The sequence below is a fragment of the Amblyomma americanum genome, chromosome 1 (genome assembly GCF_052857255.1).
Source record: "Amblyomma americanum isolate KBUSLIRL-KWMA chromosome 1, ASM5285725v1, whole genome shotgun sequence".
In the NCBI taxonomy this organism is placed as follows: domain Eukaryota; kingdom Metazoa; phylum Arthropoda; class Arachnida; order Ixodida; family Ixodidae; genus Amblyomma; species Amblyomma americanum.
Window position 1 is genome coordinate 547,939,007 of NC_135497.1, and position 19,143 is coordinate 547,958,149.

At 47.1% G+C, this 19,143-nt stretch overlaps 1 protein-coding gene across 1 annotated transcript in view; it reads left to right on the forward strand.

The window, feature by feature from the left end:
• LOC144116315 (tRNA (34-2'-O)-methyltransferase regulator WDR6) overlaps positions 1-19,143 on the forward strand; it is a 273,947-nt gene that overhangs the window by 195,064 nt on the left and 59,740 nt on the right. The window contains exons 20-21 of the mRNA XM_077651056.1: positions 312-447; positions 18,533-18,668. Coding sequence (XP_077507182.1) covers positions 312-447; positions 18,533-18,668 — 272 coding nt within the window. The remainder of the gene's footprint in view (positions 1-311; positions 448-18,532; positions 18,669-19,143) is intronic.

Genomic DNA, 19,143 nt, shown 5'->3' on the forward strand with positions numbered 1-19,143 from the left:
GCTCTGCTGGATTGGGGTCATTTTGTGAAGGGCTCATTTTCTACCACAGCACCACCTTTTTTTTTTTATTGGTCTAGGGCTTGCACTTGCAATGTGGACTGTTCAGTTCATGGTATAAACAGTCTACACGCTTTGTCAAAAACAGTGTTACACTTGTTTGCAAACTGCTGCTCCAGACTTTGTCGTTTCCCTCTCACAAAGTGAAAGGGCTGACATAATGCAAATTAAATGTGGAGCTGTGTGCTCTCATATTTTGTAGTGTTCTGATTTGAAGTGAAATAATGTTCATATGATCGTGTGCACCTTTGCAGACTTTTTCGCTATCAGTGGGGTGGTTCCCTCGACATCCTGTTGGCAATCCCAGCGGGCCAACACTGCCTGTTTCGAGTCTTGCGCACGCCTTTACCGCTGGCCTCGGACCTTTCACCACACCTTCGTCAGCAACAAGTGAGTACCAAGGATTGCACACAAGCCACTGTCCAGTTTTCTCTTGGCACCGTACAACAAATCTTTGGCCTTGATGGTGCAGTCATAGGCAGGAGGTGGGCGCAGAGCTCAAAACTCTTTGTTGAGCAGACTTCTGCCCGCAGGCAAAAAACAGCTCCATGGCAGCAGTCAGAATTAGAATGGTCATCGCTGTTGGCCGCCCTGTAGGAAACAAAGAATGTAAAAACAGTTGAGCCCACTTATAACGAACGTGACAGTCACACGTATTCAGTTTATTATATCCGATGTTCGTAGTAAGTGGACTCTCCTGATAACAGCTAAAAATACTTTGGCGTCCAAAAAGTAGTGGCGTTATTTCTTATAAAACTACATTATGCTCACCTACTTGTGGAAAGCAGAGCCTGCGGCCGCTCTGTCCATGCTATCTAGGGCTGGGCAGTCATTTAATCCTCGCCGAGAACCTTGCTGCCAACAATCAAATTTAGAGATGGGATATAACTAATCGTGGTTGAAGCGTTCATGGCAGGTGGTGGCAGCTCAGCCACATAAATAAGGTTCCTGACAGTAGGGGAGTATTCGTACTTGGTGTTGTCTTCATCAGAGCATGCTCCTCTGTGATTTTGTGGTTCGCAGGAACGTAGTCATCCGAGGAAACAGCTGTGACGACCCCCCATAATGCGCAGGTCCACACGGGACGGAGAGGCAAAGAGACACCGTATGGCTCAGTTTAAACAAACAGATATATTCAATAATTATACATGATTATGATTCAGAGGCTGGGGCGTCCGAGCTTACGTGCCGACGACTTCATGGGGACGATGGAGGGGCTCCGGAGTTGACCTCGAACGGTTGCTGGCAGAAGCTGCACGCCGTCGGGCTTCGGCGCTGAAGGCCCCCTTGGCGAACGATGTCATCCTGAGTGTTGTTTCTTAAGTACTCCTTGTCGATTTTTATATCCTCTTATCCCCACATTCCCTAGGGTGAGGACGCCCGCGCCGGAGTGGGAGGGGCCTAGGGCTTTCACTTGGGCGCACAAACACACCACCGCACTTATGGTCTCGCCCCCGTCACGTGTTGAGTCCGAGGGAAAGAAGGTTGTCGTCGAGGTAGCGTCGGCTGTAGTAGACGGTCTCTGGCCCGCTGACGGTTCCCGCAGGTCACCGACCTCCGTTCTCCATCAAATGACACTCGCCACTTAAGGCCAGAACGCGAGGTCACTAAAAGGCCGGGAAAGTGGTCCCTTGTCCTGGGATGTGCTCGGGAGGGTTGATTGATGATGCCCGCCGTCTTGCCACGGGGCTAGGCCCGCCGAAACGAGGCCCTTTGTCCCTGGCACGGCCACGGCAGTTGGGGAAGATAATGCCCGTCTCCCCGCGGCGGCGGCGGCGGCGTTCGACACGTGCCGACTCTATGGAAAGGGGGTCCGGTTGTGCTTAAACCCCTTCGTTTTGGTCGTTCACTCTCAACGAGTATGGCTCGGTAATTGATGATGCCCGCCGTCTTGTCAAGGGGCCAGGCCCGCCGAAACGAGGCCTTTCGTAGCACACACAAGGAACGTCACACAGCTATACATCTATATATCAACAAAGCGTTGCCACAAATCTACGTGCTTCTAATCACGTATGTTTTCGAGCTCCACCTGTCGTTCCGGGGCTCATGCAGAGAAGAAAGTAGCACGGCACTCGTGGTACAGAGTGCATCAGCTGCACTGACTGCTGTATGACGCTGCCTGCAATATGGTAGCAGCCTAAAAGATGGAGCCGACTAGGCAGGCAGTGCGTACCACGTGACCAGCATGGCCAGCAAGGCTTTAGAAATTCTCAAATCGCTGCTGTTAGTTGATGCACGACCATGGTCAGTAGCTTCACTTTTGACGATGCCCCTGTCTTGCGCACCATGCTTCTTCCACTTGGGATGCTTTGCCCAGCTGGCGAACATGCAGGCAATGATTGCCCTTGTACGCCATTGACGTAAGCTTGGAGTGCGGTTACTTACTGTTTTAATAGAGACTTATAGCATACTGTTACCGTGTTGCCGGGCACCAGACTTCCCACTTAGCGCTGCGCACGGCAGTTCCACCTTTTTATTGCATTTTTGGATCAACGTGTTCTTCCCCGGCCAATGTCGTGAAGGTTGAGAGGTGCACTTTCATCTCCACACTTACTGGAAGCACGACCTCTTCATCTTCAGGGGTAGTTCACGGTGCCACGTCGTTCACTATATCTCAATGGTGTGGCCAAAGTTGTTCGTTGTATCTGTGACAAATTGCCATTGCCCTTATGCATACTTTGACAGTAGCACCACACCTATTCATTATAAGCGAGCGTTTGTTATATCTGCGGCCGTTACATGTGGGCTCGACTCTAGCATCGTTCATTAGCATACATACCTAATAGGTCTTCAAGCGCAAAACAAACACAAGTTCATAAAACGTGCTCTCCTGAATGCTACCCTGAATGCTATCACTAGAGAGTAAAGTAAATGGCACGTGACACGTGCGCAGTTGTTATGGTTGCTGTGATTATTGGAGGAAGGTTAAAAGTGGAGCACGTACCACTGTCTCATTGAGGACACTTTTGCTGCACTGCAGGACTTGGGGGAGGGAGAAAAAGTTAGAGGCAAGGGGCGTGGAGTAAGGTGCAAGGAACCAACGCACAATTTCGGCGCACAGTAAGAGCCATGCGGATGGAAGCCAGAGAAACACACAGCAGCACCATTCAGTGCCCTAAACGCATGCACTTGGACTTGGTTGGCTGGCTGATGTGTAGTGTTAGCTGCCTTCGCTGCGGGCTGACACGAAGCTCGAGAAAGCGAAACAGAAGCTTAGTGGTTGGACTATTTTTGGAGACGGATAACCTTCATCTCATTCATGTTTTTCCATTTTAGAGTGCTCGCGTGCAAACCAGCTTTGCAGAAAGCTAAAACTCCATTTCAAGGCCACTGCTTGCACATGCTACTGTGCTCCCTGCACTGCAGCATTGATAATCATGTTCAGTGCAAAGCGTGAGGAACCAGTATGCATTGTGCACGTCCATGAATATTTCGGCTTTGGGCTCCCGTGACAATGGCAGTAATAGGTGAAGCTCTTTGCTGACAATCGCAAAGATGTCTACTCACAGGTTATCGCTTCTTGCCGCCATGGAATTCATTTGACTCTCCTAGAACATGCAATGGCCTTTCATATTGCTGGGCTCATGTGCCTAAGGTCAATCTTTGAAGCTTCGGTGGTGAATTCATCAACAGTAAGAGTCTTGCAAGGTAGACCTCAAAAAGTTTCCCATTTTTGCGTTTTAAACCTTTTATTCTTCAGGATGAATTGGTGGGCTAGTTTTTACACATACCAAATGATTCCCAGCGCACATGAAAGAGACATAGACTGACAGAAAACACACCACAAAACACCTTTTCTTCTTGGCCATGTTTTGACCTGCACGTCAAAAAAGGCGCATCATTTCTTCAGCATACATGTCGGCTGTTTCTTCATTGTTCGATCCTATATTGCCCCTTTCCTCATGCAGACACTCGGAAGGGTCTTCAAGAGCTCATTTTAAGTAGTCCTGAGGGAGGCCTGGTTGTTTTCGTATGATGTTCCAGCTGGCCCGCCCAGTGTAAAGAGGGCGTTTCACCTTACAACCTCTTGAACACAACCACATACTCAAATCTTGAGCTGTTCTGGGTCATCACCACGCTGCAGGTTGACCAGCATGGTTGTGAGAGGCAGAGTCAGGGTCAAATGCAGTGCATCTTGTGATGTAGGTGTCATGGCTTCTACCATATTAAGTGCTGGTGAGGCAGCTTGCAAGGTTTTTGCACTTTCACCAAATGTTGTCACGTGATGCAGTCATAGATGACCGGCTAGTGCACAGCTGAAGCCGTTTGTTGGGTGAACTTGTAACCATAAGCACTCGGTGGTCTACAGTCAGTGGGATCACAATGGCCATTGCTCTCAGCCACGTTCTATCACTGTGAAAGCTCGTTAATTACAAAACTTTATTAATCTCAGTTTCTGGATAATTCAGACTGTGCGACGGTCCATCCATGCTCCATTAGAGCTCATTAATTCAAATATAAATTGTTTCCACCACCCATATTTCCAACTACAATAGAATTGCGGTGATACGAATCTGATGGGGTCGCGAAAAAATTCTTATCAGCCGAATTTTTGTATTATCCAAACAAACAAAATTCGTATGCAGAACCATGAAAAATGCATTCACACAGATCTGTTTACGGCTGACAGGATTTATTCACTGCTGTGCGGCCACAGCTCGCCACTCGCGATGCGTACCGCACGATTGGCAATCGCGGCTTTGGCGATGTGCGGGCCGCGCACCACCGCTCACTGCGCGCACTGTGTATCGCGCGATTGGCGATTGCAATGTCGGTGATGTGCGGTCGCGGCTCGTGCGTTTGTATTACCATAGAGGTGAGGGAAGGTTCGGAATATCCGAAATTCTGCACATCATGCACAATGCACTCTGGCCGGGGAGTTTCGTGAATTCGTATCGTGGCAAATATCGTATCAACCGGGTTCGTATCACCGAGATTCCATTGTATATACGCACCACTGGGCCTAACCGCCACGAGCTCACGGCCAGCCGAGCAATGCTCCACTGACGCTTTGCTGCCTCTTTGAAGTAGATGTGGAGGGGGCAAAAGCAGCGTGCGAAAACGGAGAGGATAGGTGAAAGGGGGAGCTTTTTCTCCGTGTTGATAAGAGCGACCAGTGATGTGACCTCCAAAATTTGTACCAGACTGTTGATAACGGTGCTCTCGAAGGCTTCAGTAGCTTGCTGTGTCAGCTTTTGTTGTTGCACGCTGCACAACGCGACCACTGCCGAGATGCAGCAGATCAGGTGCATCACAGTGTCACCGGGGTGTCCACGAAATGACCAAATTGGAGCTTTCACTGAATATAGTCTCTGCAAACTTAACCAGGTTGACTCTACTGCTGATATTTGCTGAGTGCCCTCTGCATCATGTTCTATGCAATTGGTTGCAGCAGTCGCCCTGAGTCGAGCCTACAATTACAGCACCAGAACGCCTAAAGAGAAGATTGAAACCATGTGTGAGGTCAATGCCGGTCCGTTATCGAAACAGGATGTCAACAAAAATCATGCTCATTAGTTTAGTGGTTTGTGACTCGGGGTTGGAAGACTAGAAAATTGGGCAGCATGCAACTCTCCTGCAGCATTCCTAAGTGGTTGCACAACTTCCTCAACTTGCAAGTAAAAATGACAGCCACAGGATGGCTGCGTGCTCTTTGGATTCGGTGTGGCCCTCCGCTGCGCAAGTTGGGAGACGCTGAATGCTACCCGTCTCTTTTTCAGTTTTGAAGGCAAATAGAAGGCCTTCAGCTATGTTCGGCCTTTAGAACAGAATGTGTTGGCCATTTTTTTTTATTAGGGGTGTGCGAATATTGAAATTTTCTAATACAAACCGAATATGAATAAAAAAAAGAAAAAATGGCTTCGAATATCGAATATCTGTTCAGCAAGAAAAATGTATTTCAGAAAAAGATTAACAGGCATCATGTTTCTGCCCTTATTTTTCTGCTTTCAAAATAGTGTTGATATTTGCAACTGAAATGAACAAAGCTGGACTGACTCAGCAAAAAACATGATACTACTTGATTGGACATCATAACAGTATGCAACCTGTAATGTGCGCATGCAAAATTAAATCCATGAAACGACACATGACTGCAGCAACTAAAAACAACATAGTGGCTAGTAAAACCTTTTTAATTCGGATTTTAAGGAACCAGAAGAAATGCCCAGATTATCTGAATTTCAATTCGTGAAATTCTCTGCGCCCCTGAAAGAAAACCAAAAAAATGCCGAAAATGCGAAAATGTGGTCAAGCCTTGTAAAGAGGGTCCATCACACAAATACCGAATGCTCGTGACAACTGTGCAGTTTTGGCGTTCTAGGCGAGCATCGCAGATGTAAGCGAGGGGAATGCACATTGGTGCCGGAAAGGTCAGACTGCTTTTAAAAAGGAAAATAAAGTGACTGGCGATGCGCCTGTCGGCGTGTGAAAGCGGCGCGGGGATGGGTTCGGACGACTAGAAAATTTGCTGGCCGATAGCTGCTGTCACCGTGGGTTAGCGACAATGCTCAGAAGCCGAAGCTACACGGGCAAGCTATTTTGTGCCTAGCGACAGGAGCCCTTCTAGTGTCGTCATGCCTGCTGTTGAGCGCATTTAAGAGGTGCGCGGGTTACAATGCACCGTGCAAATGTGCAGGATTTTTACATGATCGCTTGCCCTGCTGTGGCATCTCGACTCGTCCCTTCGGGAGCCTTATGCAAAGTTTCACAAGTGGGCTTTCCCGCATATCATGGTTTACCAAAATGAGATGGTAGAGCTCACGGTTAGATAGTTATGAACGCGACAAGATGAATGCCTTGGGTGTGACGTTAAGTATGCAACACATTATAGAAGGATCAAAGAAAAAACAATATTTTCTCGTTGTAATTGTTCGAAACAGGTGGTCGGCCATCTTGTGCACGTTTATGTCATATGTGGGAAATCCCACCTGCGGAATTTCGCACGAGGTCAGCATCAAAATGCAATCAGTTCACACGATAAATGCCGGAGAAGAAAGCGAAGAGGATGCATTTGCATTGTTTTCCTGGGACTTTAAACTCGATCTTCGAATAATTTGCCCAGATATTGTGGTTTTGTCGTGGTCAAACTTATGAAAGTCGACACAGTATGCGATTGCTAGAAAATATTCGAAAAGTTTCGAATATTTGCTAATTTTTGAATATCAATTTCTTGGTTACAAATATGAACCAAACATCAAACATATTGCCATGAATCTTTGTACTGTTTGTTTATTCTTCAAAGCTGCCAGCACACGGCTTTATATTGGTTTGTTTGTGATGCAAGACATGACCAGATTTATCTCGATTGATCACATCCAGGCGAGCTGACTCTATGTTGTTCCAGAATGTTCTAGTAACTTTGCACGCCGTATCTCTAAACTTCACTGTAAGCTTTAAATTGAGCACAGCTGACAGCGGCGGTCATTCTGTTCGACGACCGCCGAGCACGCTTGTCGCTTCGCCGCCGCCGAGTGATTCAGTCCATTGTGGGCACAAGTCAGCCTAGAAAAGAGTTTCATTCAGAAGCCCTTTTCACTCTCTTCCTGCACGCCGGACTGCCGTCACATGATATTTGGTGGAGATGCTGGGTGACCGTTCATGTACAGGACACCACCTGTAAGCCATGACGCCAGCCCTGTGCACTTCACACCAGAGGACATATCACCAGTTCACTGAGCCAGCCAACGTCTCCAAGGGGCTCAACCTGAGTTCAAGACCCTGCCGGACCGCACCCGACAGCGAAAAAACGTTGCTACGAGCATCACAACCTCACCACAGATGTCGACCCCGATCATCCTGCCGCAGCTGCGGGTGCTGCCAACTTTCAGTAGATCCCTAGGCGAAGACCCCGAAGAATGGTTGGACCAATTTGAGCGCGTGTCATCATTCAACAAGTGGGATGATGCGGCCAAACTCCGGCACAGTCTTTTTCGCACTGGAGGGCTCAGCACGTACGTGGTATGAAAACCACGAGTCTTCGCTAACGACATGAGAGCTATTCAAGAAGGAACTCTTGAAGGTATTCACCAGTGTCGTGAGGAAAGAAAGAGCTGAACGACTCCTGGAGTCCAGGATACAGCTTCCAAAGGAGCCCATCCACGGTTACGTCGAAGAAATGAAGTGCCTCTTTCGTCGCCCGACTCTGAGATGACGGACGAAAAGAAACTTCAGTTTTTAATGCACGGTGTAAAAGAACAACTCTTTGCAAGCTTCATCCGCCAGCTGCCAAAAACCGTCGAGGAATTCATGCAAGAAGCCTGCATGATCAAGAAGACCCTTCACGTCCGGACTCGGCAGTACAATCGTCCTGCTTATGTCTGTGCAATTAGTCTGGACACACTGACCACTACCAGCAACAACTTGCAGGAAGTTATCCATGAAATCGTCCGCAAGGAGCCACGACGACTGTAGCCAACTTCTCTACAGCCTCAAGTAACGATCCTCATGGATGTGGTATGAGAACTGCAACAGGCACTTGGCACCGCGACTCCGGCGACCACAGAACCCCAGGCCATGACTTACACCACCGCGATGCGCAGGCAAAGGCGTTCTCCCACTCAGCGCCAGGAGCCGTATACACCGCTTTAAAGATACCATTCGCCGACTCACCCAACTCAGTTGCAAGCTCACCCAAGAAAAGCCGGCCTCTGGAGGACCTCAGACCAGCGCCGCCCACTCTGCTTCCATTGCGGCGAACCCAGCCACATCCTTTGGCACTGTCCCTACAAAAGAATGGGCTTTGGGCTTGCGTGGCTTCTCAGTTGATGCCCCACGACCAAAGACCGCGGGACATCAACGAGTACCTGCGCCGAGAGGAGTGCGTGTCATCGAGCCGTCTCTCCCGCTCACCATCACCGTCCACGCCTCATTTTGTGTCGCCAGGATGCAGCTACGCAATGGTTCTTCGCGAAAGGTCCCCCAGCCCCCACAGGGGAAATTAAAGAAAGCAACGTTTGGAGGTGAAGTTGCTCACGAGCGAAATGACGGAGATCCTCCGCCGACCACTCCGCATGAAGACACTGCATCCACTACGCTGATGCCACACACAAACCCTTGCTCAACCATGAAGCGACCGGACTTCAAAATGACTCCTCCACTCAGAAAAGCCCTGACAACCCATCCTGCCCTCAATTCACATGCCTGACAAAGTCGTGAACCGGTGCCAAGGACTACCTGCAACGCAAGACCCAGGACAGAGGTGGCTATCGACAGCCTGAAAGTTACCGGTAAAGCTGACAAAGAGGCCAATTGTTCAGTGATGAATGAAACATTCCCTGCTCAATTGAGGAAAGTCACGATCACATGGAGCCCACAAATTTGCACCGCAGGAGGCCACCTCATTATGCCATCAGGAAGATGCACAGCATGAGTGACTGTCAAAGGACATACCTATCCTGCATCTTCGTAGTGTTACAGCAATGTTCCCGCGACGTCATATTGGACATGGATTTTCTAAATGAACATTAGGTAATCATTGTCCTTTGATTCAAGCTCATCACTCTTTCAACGGACAAAGCCATTCCTTCGATGGCAACAATGGAGCAGCTTGTTGCCCTCAGTGTCGTCAATGAGCAAGTGAGCGTCCTACCCCGATCAAACATTATGGTCACTGTGGGTGCCACGGATGCCATGAACGTGGAAGCTGTCATCGAGGGGAACACAGTTGCTTCTGGAGAGAGGAATCAGCATCACAAGCAGCATTGCACATTTCTGCAATGGTCAAGTTGAAGTGCTGCTGACGAACTTCAGCGAAGAATACCGGCAAGTTAACAAAGGAACGATGATTGCTTTCTTCGAGGAACTATGCGACATTCGCGACACCTTCGCCCTTTCTGATTGAGTCCCTGAGGATTCACCAAAGGAAGATCAAAAGCACGTCTTCGACATATACCCAGCCATGCCCCAGAACAAACAAGACCAGAATCGCAATCTGCTTCGAAGCTGGAGCGAGTGCTTCTTGTCATCACCGAAGGTCCGACAAACACCAATTGCCAAGCATCGCATTATAACCGACCAGCACACCTGACCTCTCCGCCAAAGCCCCTACCGTGTGTCGCCGCAAGAACGACAAGCCATCGGGTACCAAGTGGAAGAAATGCTTCGCAACGACATCATCCAGCCATCGAAGAGCCCCTGGGCGTCACTGTTTGTTCTAGTGAGGAAGAAAGACAGCGGACTTCGATTCTTCGTTGATTACCGCCACTTGAACAACATAATGAAGAAAATCTACCCCCTCCCCCGCATCAACGACACACTGGTCCGGCTTTGCAACGCCAAGTATTTCTTGTCGATGGACCTCAAGAGCAGCTACTGTCAAATTGAGGTCAATGAAAGAGATCGCGAGAAGACCGCATTCATCACTCTGGATGGCCTCTTCGAGTTCAAGGTGATGCCATTTGGTCTCTGTTCCACGCCAGCAACATTCCAGCGAGTAATAGATATGGTGCTTGGAGGCCTGAAGTGATAGATTTGTCTAATATATTTAGATGACGTTGTTGTTTTTGCCCCGAACTTTGAAGAACACCTAAGAAGGCTTCACACAGTACTAGAGGCAATCAAGTCATCCAAGCTAACCTTAAAAGCAGAGAGGGGTCCACTTTGCCTATGATGAGCTGCTGTTTCTAGGACACATCGTTACGAAGGAGAGAGTACTCCCAGACCCGCAGAAAACAGCTGCTATGACACTGTTTTCACCGCCAGCCGATAAAAAACCTGTGCGCAGATTCTTTGGACCCAGTGCGTATTAACGACGATTTGTCAAGCACTTTTGCCAAGCTTCTGACCCAACTCACTAAGCCAGATGTGCCATTTAAATGGGATGCGCCGCAAGCAGAAGCCTTCGAGGAACTTTAGCGTTGTTTCCAGCCCCCACCGGTCTTCGCGCAATATAATGAACACGCCGAGACTGATATTCATACTGATGCAAGAGCGTGGGCCTAAGTGCCGTCCTCACTCAGAAAACATACGGACTGGAGAAACTAATCGCATATGCTAGCCATTCCCTGTCCAAGGCCGAGGCTAACTATTCGACAACTGAGAAGGAGTGAATTGCCATCATCTGGGCTACGTCGAAATTCCGCCCCTACCTTTACGGACCACCGTTCAAGGTGGTCAACGACCACCACGCGCTCTGCTGGCTTGCCAATTTGAAGGACCCCTCTGGCCGACTCGCTCGATGGAGTCTGCGTCTCCAGGAGTTCGACGTCACCGTCGTTTACAAGTCTGGACGCAAGCACTCTGACGCCGATTGCCTCTCACGAGCCCCTGTAGATACACCGCCGCTGGACGACGATGAGGACGCCTTCCTAGGACCCATCAGCCCCAGCTCTTTTGCTCAGCAGCAACGCTCGGACCCCGGCTTAAAACGCTTCATCGAGTACCTGGAAGGCAAGGTTTCTTCACCCCTCGCTTCATTCAAGTGAGGACTGTCTTCCTTCTGTGTACAGAATGATGTCCCCGTAAAGAACTTCGCAGCGAGCAAAACAGCCTCCCTCCTTGTTGTGCCTTCATATCTCCACGAAGAAATTCTATATGCTTCCCACGACGAGCCAATAGCTGGACATCTCAGGTTTTCTCGCATCCTCCGCTGCATTCAAGACAAGTATTACTGGCCCTGACTGTCTGCCAATGTTGAACATTATGTGAAAACCTGCCGAGATTGTCAGCTACGAAAGACCCCTCCCACACGACCAGCAGGGTTTCTGAACCCCATTGAACCCCCCTCAAGGCACTTCCAACAGATCGCCATGGACTTGCTTAGCCCTTTTCCAACGTCAACGTCTGGAAATAAGTGGATCATCATAGCGACCGACTACCTGACCCTCTGCGCCGAAGCAAAAGCCCTACCGAATGGAACAGCAGCAGAAGTCACCAAAGTTTTCCTGTAATGCATTCTTCTGCTACACGGCACCCCCGATATGTTCATCAAAGACAGAGGAACAGCATTCACAGTGGAACTAATGCAAGCCATCCTGCGTTACAGCCAAACTCACCACCGGAGGACAACTGCATACCATCCACAGACTGACCGTCTGACGGAGCACCTAAACAAAACCATCGCCGACATGCTCGCCATATATGTCGATGCCGAACACAAGACCTGGGACGCCATCCTGCCTTACGTCGTCTTCGCCTACAACACCGCAGTGCAGGAGACCACCCAGATGACGCCTTTTAGGCTCCTCCATGCCAGGAAGGCTGCGACCACGCTAGGCACCATGCTGCCCAACGTTACCGAAGAAGAGAACGTCGACGTCACCGCCTACCTTCAACGCGCAGGAGCCCGAAGACTAGCCTGATTACAGATCAAAGACCAGCAGAGGACCGACGCCAGACGTTACAACCTACGAAGACGCAACCTGGAATACAAGCCAGGTGACCGAGCCTGGGTTTGGACGCCCATTCGCCACCACGGATTGAGTGAAAAACTTTTGCGTTGCTATTTCAGGCTGTACAAGGTTCGTCATCGACTAGGTGAAATGGACTATGAAGTCGGCCCTGAGAAAAAGACTGCATCCCAGCAACGCCACTTACGACCTGAAGGTGTCCATGTCGTCGGACTAAAGCCCTCTTTGCGTGCTGAAGGGCACTGTGTTTCCATTCTGGGAGCTTATTGTGCACTGTTTGTTCATTCTTCAAAGCTGCCGGCATGTGGCTTTATCGCTTTGTTTGCGATGCAAGATGCGACCAGATTTACCTTGATTGATCGCATCCAGGCAGAGCTGATTCTACGTTGTTCCAGAATGTTGTGGTAGCTTGGCACGCCATACCTCGAAAGTTCACTATCGGCTTAAAATTGAGCATGGCCGAGAGCGGCAGGCATTCTGTTCGTCGAGCCAAGCACGCTTGTTGCTATGCTGCCACTGAGCCATTGAGTTCTTTGTGGGCACAAGTCTGCCTAATAAAAGAGTTTCGTTTAGAAGTCTTTCTTGCTCTTTTCCTGTGTGCCGGACTACCGTCACAATGTGACGAATATTCGAAATTTGAAATTTCAAGTATTCACACACCCTACTTTCTATGAAAAAAAAAGAGGAAAAGATGATCACTAGGTTCTTTTAGGACAATAAAATAGGGTAATCCCACTGTTCAGCTGCACTTCAATCTCAGTGTGCTGCATTTTTGTTCACTTTCATTAGTTGGAAATTTGTGTTATTGTGAACTCTGTTGGCATCTCTGTGCAGTTTGAAGTAACAAGCTTTTACCGTATTTAAATTTGGCTGGAAACGTTGCAGGTAAGGCCTCTGAAACACAGAGGACAACCCCAAAGATCTTATAAGCTATAGCGTATAGTTATGACTGTTTCAGAGTGATCTGGTTGCCTCTTGTATAGCATACAGATAGCGGCACGGCCATATGCTGCAGAAGTGGGAAAGGTATGTCATCGAGGCACCTTGTTCTTACTTCGTTTTTTTATTGTGTGCCTCAACCCCCCATTTCTAGATAAAGAGGAAAAAAGTAGGGGTTCAGTTCAGTTCAGATTTATTCCTTTAAGGCCCCCATTTCAGGGGGTGTTACATAAGGGGTGGGATTACATTTGTAGTGAGGAAAACAAACAGCGATGGTAATTTAACATTGAAGGTGATCTGTTACGCTTTCTTGAAAAGCAGATGTTGAAGCGATGGCGACGATGTCATGGGGTAGGCCGTTCCAGTCCGTGGCTGCTCGAAGAAATAACGAAGCTGAAAACGTAGTAGTGCGTGATAGTGGGCGGGCAACTTGAAGGGGATGACTGGTGCGGTGAGATATGCGTGATGCGGCGGCGATATACGGTGCTTGATTGAGAGAAGAATAAAAGAATTTGTGATAAAGGGTGAGGCTAGCAATGCGACGACGAAAAGAGAGGGGTGGCAGTCCGGATGTAGCTTTCAAGGATGAGACACTGACGTCATATGAGTATGAGGAATGAATGAATCGGGCAGCACGATTCTGCACAGCTTCCAATGCGGTGATTAGATATGCTTGTTGTGGGCTCCAGATGGGGGATGCATATTCTAATTTGGGTCTTATAAGTGATTTATACGTGAGCAATTTAACATTTGGTGGGGCAAGACGAAGGTGACGTTTTAGAAAACCGAGTGTTTTGTTTGATGCTGAAATGATGTTACCAATATGAACCTGCCATGATAGATTAGAAGAGAGGGTGACTCCTAGATATTTATATGATTGTACTTGCTCAATCTGTGTGTTAGAAATTGAATAATGAAAGAGATATGGATTGTGACGACGAGTGAAGGACATGAGTTTACATTTAGTAGGATTGAGGGACATTAGCCAGTTATCACACCAATTTAGTACGTTGTTAAGCTCTGTCTGAAGAGTGTATTGATCGTGACAGTTATTAATGGTGCGGTAAATAACACAATCATCTGCGAAAATTCGAATACTACAGGAAACATGCAGGGGCAAGTCGTTAATATATATTAAGAATAGGAGGGGACCGAGGACAGAACCTTGTGGGACCCCTGAAGTAACCGGGAGAGATGCAGACAGATGGCCGTTAAGATAGACTGACTGAGAACGGTTAGTTAGGAATTCTTCAATCCATTTGAGAGTATTAGGGGGTAGGTTCAGCTTTGAGAGCTTTAGTAATAGCCGGCGGTGGGGAACCTTGTCAAAAGCTTTGGCGAAATCAAGAAAGAGGGTGTCTGTCTGCATATTACGGTCTAGATTAGTGTGCAAGTCGTGAAGGAAAAGCGCTAGTTGGGTTTCGCAAGAGAGGCCCTTACGAAACCCATGTTGTGAGGGGTGAAAGAAATGGTTTCGGTCCAAGAAGTTTACGATTTGTGAGTAGATGACATGTTCCATGATTTTATAAGGCACACTAGTCAATGAAATGGGGCGGTAATTCAAGGGCGAGTCTCTGTTACCTGATTTGTAGACTGGAACGACCTTCCCCGTTTTCCAATCAAGAGGCAAAATTCCTGAGGAGAGTGGCTGTGAGAAAATGAGACATAAATATGATGCACAAATTGATTCTACGTTTTTCAATAGTTTTGAATTAATCAGGTCCATACCAGCTGATGATGAAAGGTTCATATTACGAATTATGGATGAAATGCCTTCTTCGACGAACGTGACTGCCGGCATGGGGGTTTCTAAGTTAAAGGGTGGTAATTGTGAAAGTGCGTTGGGTTCGGTAGTGAACACAGATGTGAATGCATGGTTAAATATTTCTGCGCAATCATGGTCAGTCACTGCTTCATGTGAATCATTCGTCAGTTTAATATCGGGAGGATGTGTTGGGTTTAAAACTTGCCAGAATTGCTTGGGGTTTCTTATAAGTAAGTTTGGTAAGTCATTGTGATAAAATGAGTACTTGGCGTTACGAACAGAAAGTAGGTATGATTTTTCGGCCTCGAAGTATTTTCCCCATGCGGCAGGCGTGTCGTTTCGTTTGGCGGTACGAAATAATCGTTTCTTTTTGTTTTCGAGTCGTTTTAAGTGCTGGGTAAACCATGGTTTATTGCGATTAGTATGAAAGGTAATCCTTGGTACGAACATATTAGTGAGATGATTTAATTTGTTTTTGAATATCAGCCAGTTTTCATGAATTGAGCGAGTGTGAAATGCGGATACGTATTCGGGAAAAATGTGTTAAGTTCTTCAGTTATTGCATTATAGTTACCCTTATCGTAGAGGTGTATCATTTTATCGGATGTCTGTTTTTGAGTCGAGGTAAATGAGAATAAAGCGTGCATGACTTTGTGATCGCTGATTTCAGGAAGGTAACTGATGGATGATACATTCTCGGGGCTGCTTGTTAGTATCAGGTCGAGTGTGTTTGCTGATTCTCGTGAGACACGGGTTGGTTGGGAAATTAATTGAGTGAGGTTAAAATTTAAACAGACATCGATGAAGTTCTTCGCCTCTGCATGACATGTTATTGTGGAACTAGCTATGTTCTGCCAATCAATATCCGGGTAGTTAAAATCACCAAAAAGAAGAATACGGGCATTTGGATATGTGAAAACAAGTTTATGAAGGATGTTGTTCAGATGACGTGGGAAGTCTGGACTAGTCTGGGGGGGCCTGTAGCAAACGCCAAGCAGAACTGTTACGGGGGGAGCGCGACAGATGAGCCATATGGCTTCAATGTCGGATGCGACGTCAACAACAGAGCATGATATGCCTCGATGAATGGCAACGAGAACACCGCCCCCCCGTTTGCCTTTCCGATCGTTTCGATACACTTTGAAGTTGGGTAAATCGGCCAAAATTTCCGCATCCGTTACGTCACTATTTAGCCAAGTTTCTGTTAGTATTAGTATGTTGCTTCCGGATGACGACATGATGTTTGATATGAGTTCGCGCTTTGGAAGAAGACTACGGATGTTAGTGAATATTATCGAAAACGAGAGAACATTGTGCGGTGGAGCGGGTCGACGATTTGTTAAAGTTTTGTGACGGGGCAATTGCTATGCTATTTCCTTAACGGTTTGGGATGATGCATCAAATACATAGTGTTTTGAGCCGAATATTCGAAATTTCGAATACGAATCGAATATGTTTAATATTCGAGTCATATTCGAGAATTTCCGAATACTCACCAGCGATTGTATACTGCGCAGACTTTCATAAATTCGACCATGGCAAAACCACAATATGCTGGCAAATTAGCCGATGATCGAGTTAAAAATTCTAGGAAAACAATACAGAGGACCTATTCCCTTCCTTCTCCGTCGTTTATCACGCGGACCGATCGCATTCCGACGCCGCTAGGCTTGACCTCGTAAGAATTTCCACAAGTGGACTTTTCCACATATCACCCGTGTTGCGAACAAGATGGCCGGCGGCCCGCATCGAACAATCGCAACGAGAAATCGCACTTTTTTTTTAATCCTTCCGTAATACCTTACATATTTAATGCCCACATCCGAAGAATGCGTCCTGTCGCCTTCATAACTCTCTGAGCGTGACCTCCGCCATCTCGTTTTCGTAAACTACGCTATGCAGGAAAGCCTACTTGTGGAATGTCGCGGGAGCCTCCTGAAGGGGCGCGTCGAGTTGACACAATAGGGCTAGCGATCCTGTAAAAATCCCTCCTATTGCATGGTGCGTTGTAACCCACGCACCTCTTTAGTGGGCATAACGGCAGGCGTGACAACGATCGGAAGGCCCCTGTCGCTAGGTCAAAAAAATAACCTTTCCGCGTAGTTTCATTTTCTGAGCTTCGCCGCTGCCCCACGGCAACTGCAACTGTTTGCCCGCGCATTCGCCGGTAGTCCAATCCCACCTCCGCGCTGCTTTCAGACACTGGCATCGCAGGTTATTTCCTTTTCCTTTTAGAAACCGTCTCGTCGGAACTTTTTAGAAACCGTCTCGCCGTTCCGACACCAGTGTGTTCCATGGCCCCTTGCTTGCATTTGTGTTGCTCTTCAAGCACACTAAAACAGGCGGCTCATCACGGGCTTATAGATGTTAGCGCGATGAAGCCGCCTCATAAGGCCTTACTGCATCTTCACATTTTCAGGGGGGTGGGGTGGGGGGGGGGGGGGGGGGTCACGGTTAATTTTATAAACCGAGGCCTTTGGATGAACCGGGCATTTCTTCCGGTCCCTTGAACTCCAAATGAATGAGGTTTTACTATTCATCATATTATTTTTTGTTGCCAGTTTTGTCATTTTATGGTTTTTGTTTTGCATGACCTCATTATAGTTTGGATACTGTTATGCTGTCTAATCAAAAAGGATACATTTCTGTGCACATCATTTTTTTTTTATATGGTGCTGAGGCAGTCTAGTTTTGTTTATTTTAGTTTCAAAGACCATACACTATTTTGAAAAATATAAGGGCAACAACATTTGCTTGTTTATCATGTTCTGAAATTTTTTTTTGTCCTGAACAGATATTCAACTCGATATTCGAAGCCATTTTTTCTTCATATTCATATTCGATTCGTAGTCAAAAATTTCAATATTTGCACACCCCTAGAATAAAGCAAGCAAATAACTACAGCAGTGATCACTGACATTGCCTTGTGTTGAAGAAGTAAGCAAGAACTTCTTGACCACTCTGGATGTTATGTTCCAGTCAGTAACTTTTGCTCATAAAAGGGTGATAGTTTGGGCTATTGGGTAATTCACATGAGGTTCCATAGCGCAAAAAGGAGGGACGCAACAGAACACAATCGCTTTAGTGCCTGTGTTCTGTCATGTTCCTGCTCTTTGCGCTAGGGAACCTCGTGTTCATAAAATGTTTGCTCTGCTTTTCAGTTACCCTACTCTTGTGTACTGTGCGTAAGCCCCACACTTGCTTAAACCCCAGCACCACACTTGAGTTCTGTTATCTCTAATTATCTCTGGTGCTCTCCAATTCGTCTTTAATAAGTGGCACCACCTTCATCTGCAGGGTGCCATGCCCATGTTTGCGCAGTGTGAATGCAGCTACAGTCGCGTGGATAGTTGATGCCCGCTCCAAGATGGGTGTGCATGGTTTTTGATGTGGAGGTGAATGACATCTACTGTTTTGCCTCCAGGCTTCACTACTGCTGTCATCTGGAAACGACGGTTTACTGCGTTTCTGGAAGCTGGAAGGCCAGAAGTGCGAACTTATATCCGTCTTTCGCAGGCACCAATCTGGTATCAACGCCCTTGATGCATTTCCTATGCAAGGTGAGAGCCTCTGCAATTTTTTTTTTTCTTCCATCATGTGCATTTGTGTAGTACAATACCAAAAACATTTTTCCACTGTTTACACATCTTGGGGAACTCTGAACATTGTGTTTTTGTTTAGGTAGGACGTGGCAATTAAAATTATTTTAGCTATTTTTGCACAGCACTTGTGAAACTTGGTGTAGATATGTCACTGATTGTGCCACCATGAGAATATAAGTCAGTTTTTAGATGACCTTTACACTTTTCATTTAAATAAATTCACATCTGCATAAAGTCATTTCAACTTTAATTTACCAAATAAGTGAAATTTCTGGTCATTTATATATCAATAAACTCACAAAGATTTGTTCTATGTGACATAACCATGCAAGAAAAAAGAAAAACTTTACTCCATGTGTTGGTGTGACGTCCATTTATTTATTTTTATGGGTTCCTACTGTGCCCTGCTCAGCATTAGTGTAGGAAGGTGTGA